This window comes from Haemorhous mexicanus, chromosome 3 (genome assembly GCF_027477595.1).
Source record: "Haemorhous mexicanus isolate bHaeMex1 chromosome 3, bHaeMex1.pri, whole genome shotgun sequence".
NCBI lineage: Eukaryota > Metazoa > Chordata > Aves > Passeriformes > Fringillidae > Haemorhous > Haemorhous mexicanus.
Window position 1 is genome coordinate 52666722 of NC_082343.1, and position 27987 is coordinate 52694708.

At 41.5% G+C, this 27987-nt stretch overlaps 1 protein-coding gene and 1 long non-coding RNA gene across 5 annotated transcripts in view; both read left to right on the plus strand.

Annotated features, from left to right (window-relative positions):
- The first annotated feature begins 2742 nt into the window (after positions 1–2742).
- On the plus strand, positions 2743–8063 carry LOC132325026 (uncharacterized). The gene is made up of 3 exons (XR_009485818.1): positions 2743–3568; positions 3772–3887; positions 7936–8063. It is a non-coding gene; the product is annotated as an uncharacterized LOC132325026 (long non-coding RNA).
- Positions 8064–11868: 3805 nt separating this feature from the next.
- The window catches only part of ARFGEF3 (ARFGEF family member 3), a 110137-nt gene continuing 94018 nt past the window's right edge, over positions 11869–27987 (plus strand). For 3 of the 4 annotated variants that reach the window (XM_059841813.1, XM_059841812.1, XM_059841815.1), the window contains exons 1-3: positions 11869–12299; positions 13398–13449; positions 25930–26011. In XM_059841813.1, the coding sequence (XP_059697796.1) occupies positions 12215–12299; positions 13398–13449; positions 25930–26011 (219 nt within the window). In that variant the 5' untranslated portion in view covers positions 11869–12214. The remainder of the gene's footprint in view (positions 12300–13397; positions 13450–25929; positions 26012–27987) is intronic. The other variant, XM_059841814.1, reaches the window with a different exon arrangement.

Genomic DNA, 27987 nt, shown 5'->3' on the forward strand with positions numbered 1-27987 from the left:
CCCTCTGTGAGAAGTTCATTCCAGACTCAGCACTGAGCAGTCTGACTCCCACTGTGAGCAGGAAGGCTGCCTTTAAACATATGCTGGAACTGCAGATTTCAGGGAGAACACCAGACCTTCTTGTTCCCTCAGTCTGTGCCCACCTCTTTGCTAGAAAGGTCCCACAGAGTTCACTAGGACTGTCCTGTATTTAAAAGAAAGACCTGCCAGCTAGCTGCTGGTTGCAGGGGAGGCAAGGCTGTGGCTCATACATGGGCACTGCCCACTCATGCAGTGGGATATGCAGCAGAGATGTATAAACCCTCTCTGGGCTCATAGCTGGATCTAGCCTTGTGCAATTCTTTGCAAGATCAAAAGTACAACTGAACAGAAGTGAGGTCAAAATCCTGGATTTAGAAGTAACACCTTTTATTTTTATGCTGCTATGTTTGTTCTAAACAAGCATTTCTTTTACTTTATGCTGCATTTTCTTTTTATCATGTTAGTATGGAAAAGAAGAAAATGAAACGGAGACATCCCTAAATATTTATCCCTACAGCTCCATTTGAATACATCACAGTGAATATTAGACTACATCACAGTGAGTAGTATCATTCATGGCAATATGAGACCAACAACATGGAGAGAACAGCAACACTGATGCTTATCACCTGGGCTACACTGCAGAAGAGTGTGAGCTGTATTCTCAGCAGAGCTTTTTCTGGGTTATGACTCATGCAGAGCCCTTTTTTTCTGCTGCTCTCCCACCTACTGAGACAAACAAGAGAGCTACAGTAAATAAATAAATAACCAGTTATTATTATCAACCAGAATTCAATACAGAAATTCAATATACTGGTACACATCCTGCATGCAAGCACATCAGGATCCTGAATCCAACATCACACTTAATGACCTGTGCCTTGCCCCCTTCCACTCTGAAGCTTTTGTTGAAGCTCCCTTATTTCAGGCCTTCTTCTCATTTGTAGTCATTTACCTATAAGAGTAGGCCAGCAAAGAAGAGAGGTTTTCAAGGACTCTACAGCCAAGGAAGAGCAGGTGGAGAGGTTGGAAGGAAGAGATGAAAAAGCCAGAGGAGGTGAGCAGTAGGGTAACGCAGAAGCAAGTCTGGGCAGTGAATTAGAGCTTGCTGAGAGCAGCTTTGTCACCCTGTTAAAGACCTTTCCAATGATGTAGGCAGGGCTTGTGACTATAAGGGTTTCAGTTTTCTCTTTTTTAAGGATGGGTATGTTCATGTGCCAGATGGAAGACATAATAGTGAACCAGCATTTATCCAAGTTTGATGGAGAGCCCTCTTCTTCATATCCACCATAGCAAAGTTGACCCTGAGATATTTCAGAAGCTGAACTTGGGGTACCAGCAATCTTTTACCATCCAGTGATCTTTGACAAAGTGAATTAACACAGGAGGCATCTGCATATCTGGATGGAAGGGGATATGTGCTCCACGAGCCTCCTTTGTCTATGCTGAGCTTCATCTTTTTTCTGGCTTAATGAAGGGGCAAAATTTTGACATAATTGTAAACTCTTGACTACCTGGAAGTAGGGACTGTCTTAATAAGGTTCATCAAAATAAAGGAATCAGCATCTGTTTCAGATAGCTGTGCACAACCAGACTTGAAACAGTAATAATAATACAAGTATGACACATTAGGATAAAATCAGAATGCACAGCCAAGTAAGTGACTTAATCTTCTATAAAGCTGCTTTTATTTGGAACCCTTAAAAAAGTTGCAATAAATTAATTCTTTTGGCCAAACTGGCATAAGCACCTTAAAACATGTTTCCAGTTTCTTGTGTATTAAGCTTTGGGGCTCATATTTTTGAAATACTTTGCAGTTTTCTCCCACCCAGTCATTTTCTTTTTCTTTTTCTTTTTCTTTTTCTTTTTCTTTTTCTTTTTCTTTTTCTTTTTCTTTTTCTTTTTCTTTTTCTTTTTCTTTTTCTTTTTCTTTTTCTTTTTCTTTTTCTTTTTCTTTTTCTTTTTCTTTCTTTCTTTTTCTTTTTTTTTTCAGGGGAGGAAGATTTTTTTGGTGCGCTAATTCTGCAACGGTGAAGCTCTTCCCTCAGGCTGGTTTTATTTTGTGGACATCTGAAACATTTGGGATCAGATTACATACTGGCAAGTAGGACAATGGCATTGCTGTAATGAGCTGGAGGCTAATTTATAGGCTTTGCAGATGTGAATGCATTACCATGCAAATCATGAGCAGCTCCTGCCTATAAATAAAATAACTTACCTTGCCAAGGATGGCTGTCCCAAAAATATAATGAGTATTATAAATTATAAGCAGGTGTCAGATTTCCACTTCCTTTGTATTCTTGTTTGTGCTTCTCCAAGGAAGCATTTAAAGATAAAATGTTCAATACAGTGTATGGCACCGGCAGTTACAATCTTTGCTGCCCAGTACTATTATCACCTTTTGCCAACTGCCACTCCTTCATTTGTTAGAAAAACAGCTAGTCAGACTTGTCAGCAGCTTTGAATAATATGTTCCTATGTGGCAGCTCTCTGGAAAGGAAGGATGAACTGTGCTGAATGCACTGAACTGTGGCTCAGAAGTTTTCTGTTCACAGCTCTGCCTCAGACCTGGCGTGTGGCCTTTTGGAAATCTGCAGTGGCCTTTTGGAAAAAAGCAGTGCATTTCATAATTTCTTTAGCTAAGAAATAAGCAACACTGAAGTTTGTTTTACCTGTGTTTCCTGTTCAAATATTGTTTTGGGGTGAAGCCTGTCTTTGCTGTCTATCTGTGCAAGGTTGTTTGCGTTGGCACACACTGGGCGCACTTGGCAGCAGAAATAACCACAGAAATAACTTCTGAAGTTACAGCTTCAGAAGACACACTTGGGAATTAGCTCAAAACCAATGGATGCAAAAATATAAGGTATTTTGTTTGCTTCTTTTGTTTGTTTGTTTTTTGAAACTTGAAGAGAACTTAATGAGACTGCACTTAATCATGTGACTTGCTTAATCAAGTCATGAACTCATGCAGAACTGATGTCTCTATGATTTTGCCAGCTTCCTGCTGCTCCCTACTTCCCTAAAACACCTTTTAATGACAGAAGATCAGAAACAGCAAAGCTGAAGAATTTCTACCAGTTTCACCAGAAAAAACTGCCTTGTGGAGGAGAGAATCCCAAAGTATTGCCTTCCTTCCCTAAAGGAGAAGTTCTACTGTGAACTTAGAGAGAACATCAGAACTGTTAAATTTTGCTCCTAGTAGAGCTATTCATTTCTTCCTAAAGTCATATTTTTGAGGTTGATTCCAATGGAAGAAGAATCTTTCTCAAAGTGGAATAGGCCGGCTGCAAACTAGGCTCACTGACAGCTTTGCTTATTTTATGGACATATTAGACCAAGCTAAGCCTTTGCCATCTGCTCTGCATCCAATTGTAAATGGAAAAATCTCACACCAACCAAACAAAAAGAACAAATCACAAGAACATCAAGGAGATAAAAGTGATTTAACTGCCTGTATATACTCCATCAACAATGCAGCTTGCTCTGAAGATGTTCTTTCTCATGATTCTGACACAAATCACAAGGAAAACAGTTCACACAAAACACGGTAAGTTTTCTGCTGAGCTGGAATTTTCTTGAACCAGACCTGACTCCACTAGAGTGTTCAAATGTATTTATATGAAATTATGTGAGCTTTATATAAAGAGTGGCCTTAATAACTTTTTATATTGTTGGCATCTCAGGCAGTAAGGCACAGTGGGGCGTGCCCACAGCTTTGCAAATACTACAGTGGCTAATTGCAATTTACAGGAAGAGCCTTTAAGAAGCAAGGAAGGAAGGAAAAGATTACAGGCATTGCTGCTGCCCTCCTCAGAGAGTGTATGTACATACACTGAAGCATCCAACAATTGCATGGAATATATGAGGTATGTTAACTTGTGTATCGGGAAGGGTTATGGTAGCTACAGGTTTTGCTTCCAGTTCTGAAGGGAAAGTCTTTCCCTATAGTGTTGGTAGGAAGATGTGTCTTCTTTCCATGACCAGTGACAGTAAATTAGCTTAAAATATCTTACACAAGGCTGAATGGAAACAAATTAAATTTGGGAGTTTAATTTTTAAATATATTTATATTTCATATACTTTGTACTTACAAATCATGGCTAAAGCAACATGACTAAATCCTGTTATTCTGATACCTACATCACTATACATTAATGGGTCAATGATGATCTGTTCTTCTGCACCATAAAGATCAGCTTACCCTTGGCATGGGAAACAATTGGATTAATTTTTTTCCCAAATGAAGAAATTATTCAAAGTAGCCCCTTTGGTATTTATTTATTTAAGAAGATAGTGTTTTCAACTTCCACAAAGATCAGAAAAGGCACAGTAAATGAAATGAACACCTTTCTCATTACTAATTACATGTAACTACATAAAATCAATATTGTATCTGTAATACATATGTCATTTATAAAGTTGGCTGGCATCATAGGTGGCAGTACCTCAAGGTTACCTGGCAACTGCCACAGTACAATCTCATTCTCACCCACTTTATCAAATACTAACCGGGGCTGAAATCTTCCATCTGGATGGGAGCAGGGGTGATTGCTTTGCATTTCAATCAGATCAGTTTCACCATTTCTAGACAAAAGAGAGCAGATAATGTTTTGCCAAGTTTAATACAATCTGATAACCTTTATTTGAGAAGATGTCCCTGTTTGTTGTCATGAAGAATTAAAGCAAAATGTAAGATTGGCTTATGTATCTGGCTTATGCTTTTTGCTGCATGTCAAAAACTTGTCCAAATGTGTACAAATTTCAGCAGATGAGCTTACAGACATAAGGTGATTCATTTTTATCAGTTCTTAAGGATCAAATGTGAGAGAGCACATTGCAAAACTAAAGGGCTATGGTAGAAAAGCTGCTCTCTTTTCAAATCAGCAAGAGCCAAAATCACACAGTTCTGCTGGTTGCAATTATTTCAATAAAACATGAGGGGAAAGAACTGCACAGGACCAACCACGTACTAATGAAATCAGTGAGACTTTCAGTAGTATAGAAAGCAAGAGTACTGGTAGGCATATTTAAGTTCAAACCATCAAAATCCATTTGTGCTGTGTCCCTAAAAATAGTCTTTGTTCTTTAAAGGACCATCATTTTAATAATCTCCAAAAAATTTCAGTCTTTTATTTTTCTTTGTGCTTGCCCCATAGTACACTGAAGATAGCAAGCAGTCCAGTTTGACTGCTAGAAACCAGATGAACCTGTGGTTATTAGATCTGTTTTCCCCCAAGGTTTTTCATTTATAGACTGAGTAGTATATTTGATCTTGAAGCTACTGAAATTTAAACACAGAAGTCTAGAATGTCATTCCTTGAAATCTCTTTTCAAAATAAATGTTGGGAGACACTATATTTCTACTTGATATTTCATTTAATGCAAGAGAAGTTTTTAAAAATTATACATTTGGATAGTGGTGCTCTCCCTCAGGTCCACAAGGCTGGGTGCTTGTGACTAATGCTGTAATAAGAGCTTTTGTGTGGTTCAATATCACTTAGCATTGGATTTTCAGATCATGACTTAGACGCAATTACTGTCTACCCCCAGCAAGGTGGAAGCTGAATGCTCTACTCCCTCTGATTATATCTCCAGAAAGTACATGCCAATAACAATCTGAGCATTGATTTCATGTTGATTAATACTAATAGTGAAATATAAAAGGACATCACTCATCATACAAGTTCATCAGTCAGTTTATAGCAAACTAGTCTTTTGAAGAACATTCCAAGAAAGCTTCCAAGTGACTAGACCACAGGTCTACTTAAAGGTCAACTTTACTGCTAATATGCAATTTAAGTGTCAAAGTCAGAAAACCAGTCCTGTGCCCAGTCAGATGGCAGAGGGAGATGTAGAAGTAATTGATAGTCTTTTCCAACCTAATTGATTCTCTGATTCTGTGGTACCTTTGAGATGAAAACTAGTGTCTGCAGGGACAAGAGCAAATGAGGTGTAAAATATCCTTACACCCTTTGAAAGAGCTTTTGGAGACTGGGACTTAATTCCCTTGAAAGAAGTTCCCACTTATTATTGCAAGGAAAAGGCATAAGAAATAGGAACTAAACTATGATCAGAAGTTAACTATCTCTCTTAATTCAGAACATTTTATGTTTTAAATCTTTTAAGTTGGCCTTTAAAGCTGGAAAAATATGAACCATTGCTTAAGAGAGTCAAACAATATCTCAGAGAGTTTGAGAGCAGCATGGAGAAGAAGGGGATTTTTTTTCTTGTGTTTATATTGAGTTTTATATGGCTGCATAAAAAGATAGCTGTGAATTGAATTTTGCCACCATTGCATTGTAAACATGAGAGTATTGCCCTGAAACCAGGGAATTTATTTCAGATTGATCTATCTGTGGCAGAACAGAATCTACATATTAACACTTTTAAACACCTACTTAACCTGTCCCTTTGTGTTTCTCTTTACTTTGCACCATACTTAACAAATTCAGGGATTTGTCAGGGAGTGCTCCTACCTTAAAATTTGTAATAGTGGTGGGAAAATCTATTTATCTATTTCAAAAAGAGCATAGTAAGTTGAAAACTTGTATAATATCTAGCTTTTCTAGGAGTATTTCTAGTACTTCAACTCATGTATTTATATTCTTAACACTAAATAGGCAGTGCAAATCACAATCCATTCCCTGGCCAGTAGAGATGTATTTAGTCAGACCTTGCTGACCTTTCTTGACTTTGTAACACAAGCCTCTGACAGCTGCAGATATGACAATGTCCTTGTTTCCTCATAATGAGGAGAGGCCGCAACAGATTTCAAAGCAGGTTATGAACACAAATATGTATAATACATTTGTAATTTTCAGTGACCTACATTTCATACAGCTACATGACAAGTTACCAGCTCAGTCACTTTTCAAAGACAGCTTCAGAGAGTTTAGGTTTGTCCATTTTACATATTCCAAACATATGATGGCCAGATGGTACAATCTTTTTTTTATTCAGCTTTTGAATGGACTGCATTTTTAAGCTTTCTTTCCACGGATTAATACTAGGGGAATCCTCTGGATTAGGGGAGAAAAGTGGGACACAAGGAGTCCTCTGAAGTTTAGTTTTCTGGCTGACTTGAAACTCTTGTGATATTAATGTTAACTCCACAGTTACTTGTAATTTTCTTGCCCCTTGAAGCCTTTCCAGTGGAGTCTGATGGAAGCAAGAGAGCTTTTACAGTACAAATCTTCATGGTGCCTTTTCCCATGTACTCACTCTTCTTCACAAACTCTTGTATTTCAGAGTAGAGAAGAGCTAGAATTAGTACAGAGAAGGGCAATCAGAATGACCAAAGATCATTTTGGGAGAAAAATTAAATAGAATAGTCCACTGTAGTCTGGAATAAAAACAGCTGAGGGAGAACATGTTCAATGCATAAAGAATCATGAACGATGGGGAGAAAACAGGGGATTCTTATGAAGTGCTTCTCAAAGCACAAAAGGTAGGTAGCTTCAAAAACTTGAGAAAAAGAAGATAAAACTGGTTAAAAATGAATTTTCTTTTGTTTGCACACAACTTGGCTGTGGAACTCACTGCCAGAGGGTGGTTGTGCAGGTCACAAGCATAATAAAGTTTCAAAAGGAAGTAGGTACATTCCCAGAAGAAAAATCCGCTAGGTATTATTTATGAAGAAAAAAACCACTGTCTCAGGAAGTGCCTAGTCTGCAATTTAACAGAAACTGGGAGAGTTCAGCATAGGGAAGGGCATTATACTTTTTCTGCCCTTTCTTTAAGAATGCCCAACTAACTTCTGTCACAAATACAACTGCTAGGTAAAAACGACCTTGATGTGATCCAAAATAGCTGTTCTGTGTTCCTGATGCCTTCTTCAACTGCCTTGGCAAAGAAAAAGATTATGGTAAATTGAAGACAGTCATGATGATTTTTGGTTTTTGTCTCTCTTTGCAGAAAATATATCTTCAATGAAGTCAGAAAGTCTTGTCTCATATTTCTTCCCTGCCATGGATCTGAAGATTTTACATTTGCTTCAACTGTTCTTCACAGAATAAATGCTGTGAGGCTGTACTGAAAAGAAAGTTCTGAATATATCTTGGCTTTATTTACAGCTGCCACTCTAGAGGCTTTTCCCCCCTAACTCTGTAATCCTGCACTGAGCAGCACTGATGCTTAATGTGCTTTGCCATGCTCAGAAAGGTCATACTTTGAAGGGTGCAGAAAGCAGCAGCAGCTCAGGAAGGACTTCACTAAGCCCCCATCTCTAGCCTCTGGTAATTTGCTGTGTAGTCAGGCAAAAAATGACAGATGCCACCCCACCATCAGGGGTATGCTTATAGTCTAGACAGCCATAACCGAAATCCTGACAAGGGTCTTGCTTGTCTGGGTCTTGATGCCCTCTGGGAGAGAGAAGAAAGGGTACCTCCATCTGATATCAGGTGTCACAAGGTAATGGTGAGCCCATGGTCCAGCTACAGCTCCCTTCACTTCAAATTTTTTTAGCAATTTATCCTTCATAAGGGGAGTCACATGTACAGAGTCCTGAGCAAAATGGAGCCCAAGCTTCTGACTGCTGGTCAGTCCAGTTACAGGAGTGCTTCTGGGAAGAGTAATTTTGAAAAATCTGGCTAGGCATAATTTTTGAACCATGGAACCAAGTGGTTTTCCTGTCATTAGAGGGAATTCTTTAGCATTTTGTAACTAAATTTGTAAGAAGTTCTTACAGAACTAGAACTAGAACTAGAACTAGAACTAGAACTAGGACTAGGACTAGAACTAGAATGGGACACAGCCCATTTCTTTGGTCCACACTTTCCAGTATCTGCAGTGTACAATGAGATCAAGAATATTGTTAAAATGGCCAAAGCACAAGTAACACATGAGTGATAATGACTGATAAAAAATATATGTGATTATCTCAGTCTAACATGCCTGTCTCACACTTTTCCACTATACTTTTTAATTCTTTCTTATGTTCCCAAAGACCAAAATTACAGGGCAGGTGTGTGCATGGACAGTATGGCTTACACTATCAGAAAAGATTAAAAATAGGACCACATTGCCTTCCTTGGCTACTAGAAGGCACAGAGACATAGTAGCATGGAGATCTTTGAAGTCAAGCAAATGCTGCTTACCAGCCTGGACAGGGAATTGTACTAATAGAGCTCTATTACTCCAGGTATCTTGAGTAGCTTGGCTTTGCTTACACACTCCTTGGCTGTGCTCAGAGCTGTGAAAGTATCCTGGGATATAATCAGCATTCACATAATGCAAAAGATCTGTAGCATTGGCACTGCCAGGCAAGAGCTACAAAAGCACACTGCACATCTGCTACTGCTTCTTAGTATGACCACTGCATCATGCAGATACCAGATCTGCATTGGAGCCTTCTGACTCCCAGTTGGACCAGGCTTCAGCTGTGCAGGGGATTAAGAGCACTGACTCCTAGGTAGCCCTACCACTGTAGAAGGCTGCTTTGCATAGCCAGGACAAAGCAAGGAGGATTTATAAGCTGTAAGGGTGACCATAGAAGGCTTCATTTTCTCTTCATGGCAGAACAGGAGAGCCTCCATCACCATTATCCCCACTCTGTAGCTGGACTTCCAGATATTGTGACATTTTAGGACACTTGCCTTGAAACAGCATCCAGAGCACATGACTAAATATAACCTCCTCCCTAAGCAAAGCTTATTCATGGAGTGATTTTCAGCAGGATATGGTTACTGTGTATTTATGTGAGTATACAGACAACAGACCCAAGGACTGATGGACTCCTGTCCATCTGGAAACAGAAGGCCTCAAGTGAAAAGTTTCAGCAAGCTGACTCATGCTGTTCTGACATATGCAATCGGGAAGAGTCACGTGGCTTACTTGTTTCTCCTTCTGCAAAATCTTACTGGCAGGCCTTAAGATGCTCTAAGGAGCATGAACATGACCCTTGTTTCTCACAAGCTGATGACATTACTACTGAGAGAAAGTGTTTAGCAACACAGAGTCCATTTTGCTTGAACACATTGGACAGCGAGTGAAACATAAATGAATACAAATCTTGGTTCAGTGACATCGAGCATCTATGAAAAACAACATGGCTCTGATGAAGATAACAGCTGCAAAGGCCTTCCTGTAGAGACTACAGAGAAATTAAGCAATAAGTTCATGATGCACACAGCTAGAAATAATCTGAAATTAAAAATTAATTACGTTTCATCAGTGGTTCCCTGAAAATAGGCAATTAATTATTTACTACTTACAGATCCATTTTATCTTTGAGTGTTCCAGAGGTCCAAATGAACTCTGGTATGTAATTTCTAGATTAAAAATACTTAAATCTCCATCATAGTTCTTTTTGTTGTTGTTTTCCCCCCAGGAAAAACAAAAACAAAGACTTGAAAAGCTAGAAATTGACCCTCATGCTTGTTTCCACTAAGCACAATGCAGAATAAAGAGGAAGCACATGGGTGGGAAACAACTTATCATCACTTCAACTTGAGCCTTGACTTACAGCATCGTAGTGCCCTGACAATCTCAGCCACTAGCTATTGCTAGATTTTTCATTCCAAGGAAGGTGGCAGAGCATGGTCAGAGATAAGAAACTTTGGGAAACTACTTTCAGTTTCTTAAAGGTTGTTTTATGGCCTGAAATTGGAAGCTACATGGTATTTCTGTTAAAGGTTGGGTTTTTTTGGTTAGGGTGGGATTTTTTGTTTGTCTCTTCGTTGGTTGTTGTTGTTGGGCTTTTTATTTGGTTGGTTGGTTTTTTAAATTCTTAGTATTGTAGCACTAGGCTACATTTCTTCACCTCCAGCAATAATCTATGCACCTCTAGACCTTTCTGGCATTATTCTAAACCCTTTTCTTTTCTGACAGGTCTTTTACATTCTGGCTTTAAAAGGCAACTATGGATTATGCATTCATTATATGTCTGAACACAGGATGAGCCCTTGTAAGTATTTGGACAAGGGACAGCCTTTGAAAGCCCAATATCCTATGGGAAACGCTAAGGCTGATTCACCAGGTGCCAATATCCTGCCTGGTAATTCACTATTGGTACTCTTCCAATTAGCAGTAGGAGACATAACCGCTAATACTGCCAGCTGTTACCTGGAATGCCTTTCTTATCTGCTGTCTTTTTCTTTTCATTGTCTGCTTGTTTTCTTGTCTCTTTTAAGAGAGATTCTGCAAGAAGACGAGGACGTTGTAACACTCAATTAAGCGATGCAGTCACAAGAAGGGCAACTAGCATATAAACTAGAGATAAGGCAGGGAAACAGCAAACAGAAGAAGGTAGGAGGTTTGGTGGGGAGGAAGCGTTCCGGGTGTGAGGAGGAAGGTCTGAGCTAGTGGAGTGGCTGCTCTTTCTCCTGGAGGCTGGCTTGTTGGGGACATTAAGGTGTGCGTTCCTGTGAAGGCACAGACAGGTAGCTTAATTCCTTCTGCACTTGCCAGCTAAGGAGAAAGGCACAGATCTCACAGCTACTTATTTGACCCCACTGGTTGCAGGGTATACCCAGCGCAGGCACTCCCGCCGCTGCGCCGGCCTGGCTCCCTGCGTCCGGCCCGGTGCGGGAGCGCCCGCGGCTCCGCAGGGCGCTGCGGGACAGCGGGGCTGCGCTGCGGCAGCGCCGCCGGCAGCGGAGCGCCGGGCAGCGGGAACCTGCCCCGCAGGCCCGGGCTGCGCTCAGCGGCAGCGGCCGCGGCTCCGGCGGGGCCGAGCGCACACCCAGCGCCCGCCTCCCGCCGCCCGGGGCGCGCAGGCCGGGGCTGCCGGCGCCCCCCGCCCGCCGGTCGCCATGGCGACCCGCCTGCCCGCCTCCCGCGGGGCCGCCGCTGCCGCCGCAGGGCCCGGCTCCGGCGGCGCCGGCTCCGCTCCACTCCGCGCCTCGACCAACCCCAGCGCCGGGAGGGAGTCCCTGCGCGCCCCCGGGCAGGGCCAGGCCCGCCCCAGCCCCGCTGCGCCAGCGGGGCCTGCCCGGTGTGGGAGAGGGGGAGGAGGAGGAGGGACTCCGCAGCGGCAACAACTGACGTGTCCCCGCCATGGAGCTCGGCGTGATTCATCAGCGGCAGCGGGGCGGCAGCGGGGTGCCGCGCTCCGCTCCCGCCTAGGCACTGCCGCGGCGGGGACAGCTCCGGCACCGCTCCGCCGCCCGCGCCGCCCTCCTCCTCCCTCCTCCTCCTCTTCCTCGCCGCCTCTCCTCTTCCCCCGCGGCAAGGCGAATATCCCGGGGGAGGCAAGATGGAAGAAATCCTGCGAAAGCTGCAGAAGGAGGCGTCGGGGAGCAAACACAGGGCCATCAAGGAGAGCTGCACCTGGGCCATCGGTAAGGGGCGCGGGCGGCGGCGCCGGGCCGCCCGCGGGGGAGCGGAGCGGGGCAGGAGATGCCGATGGAGCGGCTCCGTAAGGCAGGGGGCAGGGAGACCTCAACAAACTTGTTCCGCGCTAAGGAGAGCCTCCTTAGCTGAGCTTCCAGCGGCTGGGAAGAGAGCGGAGCACCTGGGCCGTTCAAAATGCCCGGTAGCTCCGCGCTGCTTGGAAGGGGCCGTGGCACCTGCTGCCGGTCCCGGAGAGCATCTCCGCCCTCGCCTTCCCCACCGTCTGAATCTGCTTCGTGGCTCTTGCGAGGCACATATGCGGGTATTAGTAGCTGTCAGTTTCCGTGTATGTTTTGGAGGTGCTGTCTTTTTCTTTAGAGTCCCCCTCCCTCCTTTAAATCATCGTAAAAAACATGCAGTACAGATTTTACGATGGCTCATGTTCGGGAATCTATTTTAAAAACTAGAAGTTTTGTTCTGCTGGATTACATGAGCTCTTTTATCTTTGCAATATAATGATCAGTATAACGAGTTAATCTTTGAGTACAAGCTTAGGTACATTTTAGCATCCACCCATTTTCTGAGATTGTGTCTTGGAAGTGTTTTTTGACATTCACAACCTAGAACACTGATCATCAGGAACCTTAATTTAAATCAGCATAACTGGGATATTTTCAATTGCTTCAAATTTTTGGGTTTTATCCATTCATAGCTACAACATTCCGTGGTAGATCAGACCTGTTGCTGTCTTATTACTGGCGTTTCATCCTGATGTTGCATGAGTTGCTTCAGTAATTGCGTGTTAGCCTTGCACAGCAGCCATGCAAGTATCCTCTATACTGTTCCAGTTTTAGTGGATGTGCTGCTGAAGTGCTGATAAGTGAAAGGGAAAAGATGGTACTCATTGCCTTCTCATTGGGCATGCAATGTCCTGGCAGATTTATGCAAAGCTTTGGCAACTCAAAGCAGCAGTGACTGTTGTTCTGTCAGGTGGAGTAGGTATAAACGTTAGGATCATTGGCTCAGAGGCTGTAGCCAGATGTATCAACTGTGGTTGAACTCAGAAGTTTCTTTTAAAAGCCCTGTTGTTTCCTTTAATTATACAGAAACCTTGGATTCTCCCGATGCTGCTATCAAGATACCACCATATCAGCTGAGGTAAGAACATTGAACTTGAGTTCTGTAGAGCTTGTGAGTATTTGTAAAACTGAAGCAAAAATTTTGAATTAAAAGTGAGGTAGAGGAGTGGGCTGCATCTATGTGATTTCTGTAGTTTTTAGATATGCATACCTAAGCTGGTAGTAGTAGATAATTTTCTGATCAGCCCTTGACCTTTGGCCCTGAATGAAATGTAAGGAAATGTGTAAAAATGGGCTTAAGTATGTATAGTGGTGACATTGGTTAGAAAGGAGGACTCTCTTATGGGCTAAAGAGTTTTCCTGCTAAATTCCATCTTTCAGTAATAAGCAATGATGTTTCTTAGTTCTTCTCAGTGCGCTTGCGTTCTTTTAAATCTCAATCAGGTTTTGTTACTGAAAATAAATATTCCAGAAACTAAAAAGTTATATCATCATATAGCTAGGACACTGACTAGGAACCAAAATAATATGGTTTCTATGCCTACTTCTTCCTTTAGCCTGCTAGATTATCTTGAGTGAGCCTTCTCCCTTCTTCCCATCTCAGTTTGTACACATATAAAATGGGAGAGGTGGCATGGCCCTGATTTGTCTAGCTATTTAAAATCTCATTTTGGAAATTGTCATTGTTATGGAGTAGGTGAATAGGCAAAATTATTCACTGTCCTTTTTGACAGAAACATTAGGAGTCATCAAAGAAAACTAGCAAGTGCACTGTTTAAAACAAAAGCATGTTCTTTCATACAGCTTAATAGTTAAGATGTGAAATGCTTAGGCTTGCCTTATTAGAGAATGTCATGGATGCTGAAAGATTGTGTGCATGCAAAAACCACCTCAACAAATCCATGAAAGAAATTGATTGAAATCTATCAGATGCACAGGTACCATTCTTATTCAGAAGTACCTTAATCAGAGGTGATCAAGCTTATAAAGGAGGATGTAGGAATGCTGCTGTATGTTTGGCCTGTCCTGTGATCCTCTCAGGTATCCACTGTGAGCTGCTGACAGGGGGGGACATTTTTTATTGTTACAATATTACTTTCCCCAGAGTGTTTTTATCCGCTCAAGATTCCTTGATGCTTCTTTCATATATCCTTTGCAAGGAAAGGTAGGGATTGAAGAGCTAGTTATTCCAGAGCAGTCACCTGATGGGGAATGAATAGGAGCAGTTCTTTTGCCACTCTGAATTCCTGTCAGCTGCAGTCCACAAGAGGCCTCAAATCAAATGGGGGATGGATGTAGCACAGGTCTGACATGACCAGTGCCAGACACAATGCATTTCCAGCCCAGAATGGAAACAGCTGGATGACTAACTCTCAATAGGCCCACTAGAATTATATTTACCTGACACTGTGGCTGGAGAAAACTTGGCTCTTCACCTTCCCATTTATCAGCCTCTAATATGGTGTGTGGTCTGTGCCTTTAAGTGCTATTGTCATTCCCTATGAATTAGTTAGCTGGCTGTTACCACATTTCTTCTTTTTCCCCTTGCCTACTACCTCTTTACAGCGAGGTCTTTTTCTCTTCTTCCTCTAGTGTTCTTAATGATGTATTTGTTTAGTTGGGGTATTTTTTCCACTGTAAATCCCACTTTTTTAAAGTAAAGTTAATACCTTTGCAGGTGTAGCTACGATTAAATAAGGTCTTAATGTTAGACTTGTCAGTAGCAATGCACATTATTACTGGATGTTTTGGAAAATGAAAGGTACACAAGAGGATTTGGACAAAAGCTTTTGTTGTGGGGTCCTTTGTGAGGCTCAGCCACACAGCCTTAGATAGTGTGGGAGATGTTGTTAAACATACCCTTCACTCTCTGATAACTTAGATAGTGTGGGAGATGTTGTTAAACATACCCTTCACTCTCTGATAACAAGCTACTGCCAGGCTCCAGATCAGCACACTGGGCCACATCTTGGGCTGGAATTTGCCTGCATGATGTGCAAATTAGATAAAAGTTCTTCTATTGGTATTTGTTAAAAAGGAGCACTGTGATGGCTTGGTTCCTAAAGCTGGAAAAGAATAGCCTGGAAAGTAGAGCAATGGCTGTGCCCAGAAACACAGCCAAGATACAGGATGGAGATGTCCTGGCCGTGCCTCCTTTCTGCTTTCATCTTACATTAGGTGCAGGTTATATCAGCTGCTGTAACACAGATCAGCCTCTGGCTGCTCGTACAGTTGGAATCTTAATCTACACTTCACACTTAGGTTCTTTTCTTTCTACAACTGAAGAATGAAGGCTGCTCTCAAGAATGAGAATATGTAAACTCTGTACTCACTTCTTTCTTACTTATAAAATAAAAAGCCATTTCCTGCTTCTGACACCCCAGTTCTAGATGAGTAGAGGTTCTTTGTAAAGTTGTCTTCTGTAAAATTGTGGTCCTAGTGTGATAATGGGGAAGACAAGGTGTCTCTGCGTTTCCTCAGACTATGAGCATTTGAGTTCAAAGGGTTTTTGACAGGTATTATATCAGCTACATACCTACCTCCACTGTAGTATGGGGGTAGACTGTGTTCTGTCTTGTTCCTGACCTATCCATCGTTTCATCTTGTGTTGAACTTGTGTTGCTGAACGTGAGGCAGACCACATTACAGTTCCCTGATGTCTGTGCAATTAACTGGGGACATCAGCTGTAGCATTTGCACGGGAGCTGTTTCCAGCCATTTTCTGGTAGCAGTTTAGATAGCACATGCCTGCTATGTTTGGGAGCACCTTTTGCCCCAAGGGAGTCCCAGTGACTGACCATCCAGATTGGAATGTATTTCTTTAATTAGTTTGATAGAAGTCTGTTGGGTATATCTTCAGGGAGCTAGATGAGACTGTTTTGCTATTCAACTTCCTTTGATGTTAATTGGACTTATGAATTAAAATCCCCATTAATGACCTAGCATATTGATTCTAGTGAGGGTCATTATTTAAATGTCTCACTTCCTAAAGAAATACAAATCTCCCACAAACACAGAGTTTCCCACAAAGTCTTGTCAGCTCTGCCTTGAGATAGGAATGTGTGTGTGATTTTTCAGTACTTTTAAGTTATGATCAGAGTATTGGGCAAGTGTGTGAGATAATAACAAAGATTAAAGTGGATCAAGATGGAAATGGCCTTAAGTCAGTTCAAGGCTTTACTGTAGATGTTCCATGAATTCTTGAGAAGGGAGAGTCACATAACCCATTGGTAACTGTCCTCTTGTGATCTGTCTAGTATGACGGTATTTGTCTCTGAATATGAGTTGTGAAAATTGGATATATACTAAGTGCTTAAGGAGGCTGGGTGGCTGACTTATAAATAATGAATTAGATAAGAGAAATTGATGTGCTTGTGTTTTAATTGGTGAATTGATCACATGGAAAATAGCTTAAGAGAGCTTAATGTTGTCTGTCAGCAAACAGTTGTTTGCTACTCAGCTGGGCTATATTCACTTCAGCATTTTCAGGATGGCAAATTCTCCCCTAAGGCCAGAACTATACACTGAACAAGGTTCTCTTCTTGGCTTGTTGTGACTTTAGAGGCTGAAATATGAGCTATAAAAGGTAACTGAACAGACACAAGAAAGTGAGCTTTGAAAAAAGATGTTTGATTGGAGCAGTTTAATACTCATGAGGATTATCTGCATATCAGAGGATAAAATAAGAGGCTAGACAGCAGTTGCCAGTCACATACTGCTTTGAAAAAACTTGGGATTGCCAGAGTTTCTTGGAATGCATTATGTCATTAAGTCATGCCTTATAGGCTATGTAAAACTTGGTGACTTGCTATCAGCACAGACTTTGCTGGAAAGAAGAAATTGGTTGGGACTTCTGAAGGGGCTTTTCTTTTTGGAAGAAATGTGAATTGGGTTTGCATGGCCAGGTTTTGGTAGCAGGGGGGCTACAGTAGTGGCTTCTGTGAGAAGCTGCCAAAAGCTTCCCCCGTGTCCAGCAGAGCCAATGCCAGCTGGCTTCAAGACAGAAGTGTCCCTGGCCAAATCTGGGCTAGTCAGAAATGGTGGCAACCCCTCTGTGGTAACTAATTTAAGAGGAAAAAAAGCTGTTTTGTAGATGTAATTGCTTCCAGAGTGGGGTGAGAATATGTGAGAGGAACTACTCTGCAGACACCAAGGTCAGTGAAGAAGGACAAGGAGGAGGTGTTCCAGGTGCCTGAGCTCAGATTCCCCTGAAACCCATAGTGCAGACTATGGAGAAGAACCTGTGCCCCTGCAGCTCATGGAGGTCCATGGGGGCACAGAGATCCACTTGGAGCCCGTGGAGGAAACTCACACTGGAGCAGGTGGATGCCTGAGAGGAGGCTGTGAGCCTGTGGGAGGCCTGTGCTGGAGCAGGTTCCTGGCAGGTATCTGTGGACTCACGAACAGAGGAGCAGTTTTCCTGGTAGGACTTGAATCCTTGTGGAGGACCCACACTGAAGCAGGTTGTGACTCCTTTCCCTAAGCCATGGCAGGAACAACTTGTGACGAACTGACCATAACCCACATTCCTTGCCTCCCTGTGTCTCTGTGTGGGAGGAGGGAGGAGTGGGGGGGAAGGTGTTTAGGTCTTATTTTACTTCTCATTACCCTGCTCTGGTTTTGGTAATAACAAATTCAATTAGTGTCTCTAATTTGAGTCAGTTTTGCCTGTGGCAGTATCTGGAGAGTGATCTCTCTCTGTCCATACCTCAAACCATGAACCTTTCATTATATTTTCTCTCCCCTGTCCAGTTGGGCAGGGGAGTGACAGAGTGGCTTTGGTGGGAGCCTGGCATCCAGTCAGGGTCAACCCACTAAAATCCCTCTTATACTTTTCACTGGCCTTTTAAAAGTGATCAGTGTCACTCGTGCACCGGGGTCGGGGCAGGAACAGGCGAGAGGCAGGATCGTAGCAAAGGCGAAGAAGGACTTTATGCAAAGGAACCGCGCGGTTTTTATAGAGTAGTACGATAGATTCTATTCTATTGGCTAACCAACAGAAACATCTTCCTCACGCACTGTCCTTGAGAGGAACACAAAAACAAGGTAGAAAAACAGCACCTGCAAATTGTTTATAGTCAACAGGTTATCACAGCTTTCCAGCTCCCTAAAATTTCTCACAAGCCGCTGTGAGAAACGCTTGCCGTTTCTCTCTCCCTGTCCCGTGGCATCCACAGATCAGTGTTTCTGGAGATTACAGCTGGAAAGTCAGAAGTCAGTGAGGAGCAGGGTCCTGTATAATAACCAGTTCATGTCCAATTCTGTGTCTTCCTCTTGTGTCCCAGTGTTAATCATGTTGGTGCTAGCTTTTGAAGGCAACTTGTGAACTTCTTCTATAGTCATGGACATGTGGAGGGTAGGACATTTGGGGATGAAAGTGGTAGTTCTACTTTTTTTTTTTTTTTTATCTCTAGATTAGCATCTGACCTAGTTCTTGAGAAATATACAGTTTATAATCTCTTAAAGAAAACAACACGCTCACTCATTTTACCTTAAATGTGCTCAACAAATAATAAAAGCAGTAATTGTGGTGTGATCATCGCCAAACAAACAATGCTATAGAGACTTTCAATCCACTTAGCTTTGCAGGTAATTAATGCATTTACAGAATCTTGAGTCTTGGAATGCATTTCACCTTCTCTATTGTGAAAAAATGTTTGCGATTTCATAATTTATGTCTTCTCCCATCTCTTAATTTTGTTCATGTTTTCTGTTAGTTTCTTTCTGCTGGGGGAGAGTGGCTAGGAAAGCTGATACATACATAGCAGATCCCCTAAACAGAAGTAAGGAGTGGGGAGAGAGGAATAATGGTCTCTGAGGGTTTTGTTCTGGGGGGTGGTTTACAATATCTCCTTCTATTTAACTCTTTCTCTTCTTTTAAAACACTTTGTTTCCTGCTGTTGCTGTCATAACCACCTGGCATTTGGTGCTCCTGTGCTTTCTTCCTGGATGTGACTGCTGGATGTGACTCATGCTGCTCAACCATTACACGGTCACTGTCTGCCATTCAGCAACTGAATTATGAGTTCCCTGGCAGGCAGCTGGCCAAGAAGAGATCCTAGTGACAGTGTGGATTACTGACCTGCATCTCCCATGCTGGCAGTTTACAGCCTGGATCCAGACTTGTGGGAGCACTTATGTAGTCCATTTGGTGTTTTGGATGGTGTATATGCACTGGTCTTGGTTTAAAATTTTGCATTCTCAGTTCTAATCTTGAGGAGTAGACGAGGGAAGGAAATTAGTGTTTAGAAAGGCAATGTGCCACTGATACAGTATTTGAATCAATCTGCATGTTTAATCTGGGCTATGTAAGTGGCCCTATTTCTTGTCGAATGGGCAGGTATTTTTATCTCAGCAAAATTTTGCATCTCTTCTGTGACCCCAAAAGACAGTGATGCTGGGGAGGAAAGGGTAAGGGATATGTAGGGTCAGCCTCAGGAGTCCCTGAAAATGTGTTAGCTGGGGTTGTGACTCTTGATTGTATCGAGCAAAATTTAGCGTTGTTATGAAGAAAGATACATGGTTTCTGTTACTCTTATTTGTGAGCTTGAATGAGTTTTTTTTCCTTTGGCTTCAGTGGTGTTTTTCTAAAAGAGAAGTGCTTGCTCTTTCTGAAGCTAACTTTCTGCCTTTCCTGATGTTCTTGTATTAGTGAACTATAATCACCACTGCCTTGGGTCTTTGTTCCTTTTATAGACTCTTCTAAAAATTCATTCTACTTTTGTGACAAAAGCTACAATCTTGGCTGGGCTGAAGTTAATTTTCCTCATGGGAGCCGGTAGAATGGGAGTGGGGAGCGGCTGGGTGGGGCTGAGGATGAAAGCAGCCATAGTTTTAACTATCTGACTTCTAACAACAAATGCGACTGAAATACTGACCTAAGGTTCTAGGGATGATAATGGGATAGCAGTATGTGTGTTTGTTTTAAACATTTGATCACTTTCAGTGCTTGCAGAAGAGTAGAAAATGAGAACATCATGAAGCTTTTGATAATTGCCTTAGAGAATGAAATATGGTTGGGGGCGGGAAGAGGGGTGGCACTGGAGCTGAGAGGACTGTTTTCCTGCTAAATGGTGCAGGAGGAGGGGTAGCACTGAAACTGAGAGGGCTGTTTTCCTGCTAAATGCTCTGCTCTGATCTTTGTGTGAGGCTGTGCAAGTCATGACTTTTCTTTGTTTTGAAAATGAAGGGATGAGTGGGAATAATTAAAGTCTTTTCTCACATTTCCTTTATTTACATTCCATGAAAAGTAACAAAGCTGCAGGAAATTCACTACCTTTCATTTCCTTCAATGTTTGTTTGCTTAAGAAGCTGAATATGCTGAAGTGCAGTGAGTATAAAATTACGGAATGCATTGCAAACATGGGGATATTTTTAGCAACCATTCCTTAGGTTTGTCAAGATTTAGCGCTGAACTGCTGTGAAAGTTGAATGGCATTGCAGATTACAGCATTGACCTTCAAAATGTAACTAGTACTGACCAGAAATACGCCTCATTCTTCTGTTTCTTCATCTGTTTCTGTAACTCACAGCTGCAGTGGAGAAAATAAGGTAATTTGCAGGATGTCCATGTGCTGGTACCTCTGTGTCTCTTTTTCCATTCCCTCAGCCTGCCTTCTTCCAGCATTGTAAAACTCCTCTTGATGGAAGCTTAATTCTCATAAAACACTTATTTGTCATTTTGTACTTAAAATTTGAAATAAAATGCTTTCACTAGACAAATCTTTAGCTTCCCTTCCAGAGTTACCAAATATAGGGAAGAGAGATTTCATGGAATAGTTTGATAAGCCTTCAGAATTGTAGGCTGAGAAAGTTCAGCTTGTCACCTCATCTTCATACTCCAAATCATAATCAACAAAATCACATAAAGGCTACGAATTGCTTTATGATTAAGACCTGGTGAGGTTTACATGTGTCATCAAGCTTCTTAAGAGCAGAAATTGCAAGTGACTATTGATACCTTTTGCAAAAAGGGCAAATATCTGTGGGGGTGGATGTTCTAGGGAGAGCAATGATAACATGTCAGAGATTACACTAGAGCTTTGGAGACTGGAAGCATCTGATTATTATTTTGGCCTTGTCCACCTTCCTTTAATATTGTGTAGAATCTTTTGCTGTCTCTCTTCCTCTCCTCTCAAGTCAAAGTACGCCTTGTGCTTATAGGTTTTTTTTTGTTCTGTTTTGTTCTCGTCTTGACAACAAGTTCCTATCTAGGAACTTTGTGTTTCTGTTAAAATCAAGATGTTATTAGCTAGTATAGCAAGGAGGCAAATGACCTCAGAAGTGCTCTCCAGCTGAGTGACTGTGCTGAGCTACTTAATTATGATTGTATGAATTCTGTGGTCTTGGCTGCACTGGGTTGGCTGGAGGATTAAATTGCTTATGTTTGCCTTTCCCATGAGTAGAGTTATGCTGCTTCTGTAGTGGCAAATTCATTTATCTTAGGAAGGATGTAAATAAAAAAGATTATAAATACCATTATGTCACTTCTTTAATACCAAGCAGTTTTAAATTGCAATCTCATTCACAATTCCAGGTTGAAAAAAGAATTATTAAAGTTCTAGCTAGGAAACTGTGAAATTAGATTTAGGCATTATTCTGCCCTTTTTTTTTCCCCTGTGCCATTAAACATCCTCTGATAAGCAACTCATATTTCCCTGCAAAGGCAGGCTTATTTAACTGTTGGATGAAGACTTCGTGTCTGGGTTTGAAAAGCAAAAGGATTGAAGGGAAGAGGGAATACATGAGAAAAAGAGGAAGGAGAAATCAAATACTGAGTTGGATGGGACTCTGAGAGAGAGCTGATATCAGCAGCTGAGGTGAGAAAATTGGATATGGAAAGAAAAGGAACTTTAACCTTAAGTCAGAGGAGAAGAAGCCTTTCCCTTGTAACTGGATAAAACCAAAGAGTTTTGTGCTCTGTAGGAAGGAAAATAATGAAATTTATTAAAAAAAAAAAAAAAGGATGCAAGTGGTGAGACAGAAAAATGAAAAGGCCTTCAGCGAGAGATTACAATTTCTTTAAAGGTGGAAGCTCACCTGATGTGTGCAAATATATGAGGCAAATCTTGTGATACAGGAAGCATGCCCACAGGTGTCTCTATGTTAGTGAGTAACTGGATTAAAATCCTGGCCCTGTTGATGCAAGTCGACATTTATCTCTACATAGTTTGGCAACAGTCTCCCAACTGTTTCCTTTTTTTTCCCAGGACCTGTAAATTGCAACAGAGTACTTGTTCATTCTTTGACAGCACAGTAGCACCAAAGTTGTATAATGGTGCATGATCATCTTATAGTGGCACAGTGTCATAAAGATTTGTTGGTTTATTTTTTCTTGAAAAGGAAGGTTCTAACTGGAAGACTTCAGAATTTGTTTTTTTCCCCCTATTGCTCTACTATTTCTCTAAGTACTATTGACAAACTTGTACTTGCATAGAGGTAGAAATTTTAGTGCTAGAGGGGTCTGTTGTAATCATCTGGTTTGACTTCCGGCATTGTGGAGATGGGAGAACTTGCCCTGTATTTATATACTATGGATTCCAAACCTCTCTCCAACCTGAGTTTGACTGTAATTCTCTTTGTAAGTGGGATGATAATATTTCTGCAGTAATCATTTCTCTAGAATGTGAGCAAGGACTTAAATCTTCCTTCTTCTTGAAGAGTTATTACTTGAAAAATGATGCATCTATTCTATGTTCCTAGTCCAGGTTTTAGATACTTCCATTATGCCTGAACTTGTTGGTGGAATCTTTTATCAATGTTCTCTAAACTAGTACAGGAAAAAAGATTTATGTTTCTATTTTGATATGTATATGTGTTCATATATACAAAGCTAGAATTTGTTTTATGTAAATTAAATCATTCCTATTTGTGCAAGGACAGTGTTTGCTTCTGTTTGTTTTACATAAGGGTAGCAGCTGTGGGTACTTGCAGAATTCTGAGAATTCGTCTCTACCAATTATTTTCTCATCATGGGCCAACTCTTCTTCTTGAATAAGTGATGCTAATAATATTACACTGTGCTACTCTGTTCTTTTTAAGCAGCCAAGATGGAGAAAATATTTTCAATCATTGGTTACTCTGACTCTATGTCAGACTTTGGCTGTGACTGTTATCCTGCCTAATAAACAGTGTATCAGAAAATGGCAACAGTGGTGAATCAAATTCTTATCTGTTCTTTGACTGGGCTGTGAATTATTCTATGGAATGCGAACTGGATGCTGATAAGGCCTTGAGGTTCTGAATTTTGCTTCTCCTATGTAATTTCAGCAGGAAGATAATGCAGAGAGCTGTCTTATTTTTAATCTTTAATTTTCAGAAATGGGATTAAAAATAATAGGATTATCACCATTTGCATGAAGGGAAAAATGCTTCATTTATCATGCCCCTTTCCCTAAGTCAGGGAGGGGAAGGTGGGCTGTGAGAGTGTGTTCCAGGCACTAACAACAAGGAGTTAAGTTTAGGCAATTTCCTATCTTCATTATAGTTTTTGTCATGAGAGTGGATTAATGAGCCATTATTCTTTTCTCACTAAAGGCTTTTTTTGTCATTACAGTGAGAATAGAAAGATTTTTATGATCTCTCTACATACAATAGTAATTTGTCTTGCTCTGACCTTTCTGGCAGTCTGTTTTGACTGACCTGTCATAGCATCCCTTATTCCAGACCTGCAGGGTAAGAGGTAGGTTGATAGGTTGACAAGCCACAGCAAGCTTGGACAACTAGAAAGGTCATTGTAACCTAGTGTGCTGAATATAAAGGCTGTGTGTGTCCCCATCACTCATTCTGCAGCTGGCAAAGTTGACAGTTATGGGGTGAGGTGGCTCAGGAGGGACAGCCTGTGCTCTGGGAGGTACTGGCCCCGGATTATGCACTTGGTTCTGTCGCTGAGCTTTTCTGCTTGCACTGGCAGGTAGCTTCCTCTCTTCCAAATCAAAGGTGTTCCCTTCCTTTCATTCTCCCTCTGTGTTGTACTTGATGTGTTTCAATCAGGGTTAAGTTGGTATTTGTGCCTCAAACTGTCCACACCGGCATGCAACAGTATGGATACTCAAGAGTTACAGTGTGAAACTACTTTCTGTACATTATGTAAATGGAGAATGTTCTTAAACATGTTTTGAAGTATATTGTTGTGCATCAGCTCATTCTGAGGACTTCACTTATGTAAAATGCCTTACATGTGTAGTACTACAAAACCTGCATGAATTGTCACTTAACCATACAGAACTGCAGATGATGCAGTAAGCAGTGAAATCCCATGGTGGGGGACTGCTCAAAACAGAGTGGAATTATAAAAGAGCTGCAAGGTATACAGGCAAAAGTCATTGCCTTACTTCACTGCACTCAAATCCATTGAGGTAATTGCAATCTGCATTCCCTATTTTGCAGCCTTATTGAACTAAATTCTTAAGACATTAGAAGGGACTGTGTTAATTTACATCCTTCTCTTCTGTTCTGCCTGAGGATTATCTGCCTGTCCTTCATGTTCTCATGCTATCAGATGATGCATTTAAATGGCAGGTTGAACTGAAGTGTGAAGGGTGCTCAAGCTAATCAAACATTGTAAGATATCTCTGCAGGTGTTTCATAGCTGTAGCATAGAAATGCTAAAGGCTTAATTGACTGAGTGTGTAACAAGAACAGGAAATGACACAATGGCAATTCATTTTCTCCAGGAATACAGTAGGAACACAGTCTGCAGCAACCTTAATTAGATTTTCAGTTAAACATTTTTAGCAAGGATGGGAAGTTCAGCTAATTGAATCTGTTCTAATTTTCATCCTTCTGTTTGTCAGTTTTTGCTCTTCTTTTTGGGATATCTATCAAAGCTCTTATTGTTCTCTGCTCATTGCAGTATGTGATGACAGATGGCAGGCAACATGCTGATGTGCGAGGTAGCTACACATAAGCCATAGGAGCTCCCACCTGTCTTCATTATCATGAAACTGAACTGGATCCACTCCAGTGGCTTATGACTTTCTTCATTTTCCCCTCTCCTCCCAGTGTTAATCCACTTTAATATGAGAATAAATTCATTCTGTATTAACAATGCCCAAAATGTTTATATGTTGTTGCAAAAATCTGTAGAAAGTCTAAAACAAATGTGGTGTTCTGCCTAGAAGAGATGCAGGTCAAAATAACCATCAGTTTTTAGCATCCTTCAGTTAGTACTATACACTGTAGTAATCTTTTTTCCTTCTTTTTTTCTTGTTTGTGTCTGGCTGATGGAGTGCCAGTTAATGCACAGATACCTTGTTTTGGCACCTGTTGATCTGCTGATTTCAAATGCGAGTTCTCCTCACTTTAACAGAGGGAGTATAAGAAAGCCACAATGTGAAAGCACTTAAAGGTGCTTTCTGGATTGGAGATGTGTGAAGTGTGTGAAGAAATATGCCAGCTTTCTTTAGAGGGTAAAAGTGCTTCACAGAATTGTGAAATTATCTTTGGATGCTGTATGCAAACATGATCTTTCTGAAACTGATACAGCCCTTCTGGAATGTAACTTGAATAGCAATTTTAATTGCATTTTCCCTTCTCACTTGTTTTAAATTTTCCTTAGGGAGAAGTGTCTCCTTCCTCTTCAACTGGCTCTGGAATCAAAGAGCATGAAGCTGGCCCAACAGGCTCTAGCAGGGATGCAGGTATGACTTAAGAGTGGGAGTGTGTTGGCAGGCAGTGGGTGTCAAGCAAATCTAGGCTTTTCTTTTGAAAAATACTACAGAAAAAGCGTCTGTCCTTGGGTGAACCTAACAATAATGTTCACATTTCTGTGCAGAAGTTAGGATGCAAGTAAAGGCTGGTGATTTTGAAGAGGCCTAAAAATGTTTTGCAGATAGGTGGGAGGTCCTGGATTTTAACATTGAAATGTAGATGTACTCTTCCTTGTGGGCCCTGTGAAAAGTTTGCCACTGCTAAGCATCTTAGAAATTAAGCTGGGACTTGCTGTTTTCTTTGATTAGAAAAGAGGACAGCAGTGCTTGGAAGATGGAGAGGTTAATAGAGGATCTGGAGCTGTGTTCTTTATGTGTGGACACTTTTCTGTTTTTTTTGTACACTGGAAACAGTAGAAACAGCATCTGATTTGGAAGTCTATGAAATTGCAAAAGAGAACAGCAGTGCAGCACATGCAACAACAAAAAAAAAAACTCTCCTGGGTTTGACAGTATAAAAACTAAAGGAGTTTACTGTTCTTTTAATTGGACAAATGAGTACAAGTCAGTAAATACTTATCACTAGGGGGATGCTAGTTGTGGAGAAGCCTGGCACACTGCTGGGGTATAAAATCTATTTTCCAAAAAGAATTTTTTCCCTTGGAGAGCCAGAAAGAAATTGTTCTGGGAATATAAGGATGTAAGTGGATCGTTCAAATTCACCTTTATCCAGCATATGAAGTGTCAGACACTTGATTAGATAGTTCCTCATATTGGAGCACAGTGTGGTTGTAGAGGGGAAGGGCTGTTAAGATAACAAAGGGACTGGAGCATCTCTCTTATGAGGAAGGGTTGAGAGCTGGGACTGTTTAGACTGGAAAAGAGGTGCCTCTGGGGCTGGAGACACCACAACCTCTCTGGACAGCCTGTGCTTGATCACTTTTACTGTAAATTTTTTTCCTGGTGTTCAGAGGAAACCTTCTGTGTTTCAGTTTATGCCCAGAGCTTCTTGTCTTGTCAGTGGGCACCACTGAAAAGTTCCTGTCCTTTTTGCTCTCTTCAGATATTTATATGTGGTGGTGAGATTCTCCCTGAGCCTTTTCTCTCCAGTCTGAACAGTCCCAGCTCTCAGCCTTTCCTCATAAGAGAGATGCTCCAGTTCCTTTGTCATCTTAGCACTGGACTCCAACAGCTCCATATCTCCCATCCTGAACTAATCATTCTTCTTTATATAGAAAACCCCATTATTGTCATTGCAGATTGAGTGAAGTCTCTTCAGGCTGTACAGTGCTAAAGCACTTGATATTCTGCTATGTGGGAAATGCTTTAAAATGTTTTGAGTTAAACCCTGGCTGGCAGTTCAGCTTTACCCACTCACTCCTTCCCTCTCAGAGGTATGGGAGAGAGAATCAAAAGGGTAAGTAAAAGTGAGGAAAATTGTGGGCTAAGACAAAGTTTAGTAGCGAAAGCAAAGCTGCATGTGCCAATAAAAGAATATGTGGAATTCGTTCACCACTTCCCTTGGAGCAGGAAGTTCAGCCATCTCTAGGAAAGCAGGGCTCCATCGTGGGTCACTGTTATGTTGGAGACAAATACCTTAACTGTGAATGTCTGTGTTCCTTCCACTTCCTCTTTCTTTGCTCGGCTGTTGTTGCTGAGCACAGTGTCATATGGTTTGGGGTATCCCAGTGGCCACGTTTGGGTCAGCTGTCCCAGCTGTGTCCCCTGCCAAACTCTTCTGCACCCCCAGCCTACTTGCTGGGGAGCCAGTCTGAGAAACAGGCAGCCTTGAGGCTGTGTAAGCTCTGCTCAGCAATAGCAAAACTTGGGTGTATTATCAGTGCTGTTTTGGTCACGTATCCAGAACAAAGCACTCTTTGAGCTCCTGTGAAGAAAATTAACACTATCCCAGCCAAAACCAGTACAAGCATAGGAAATAAGAAGTAGGAGTAAAGCAGTGAAATGTG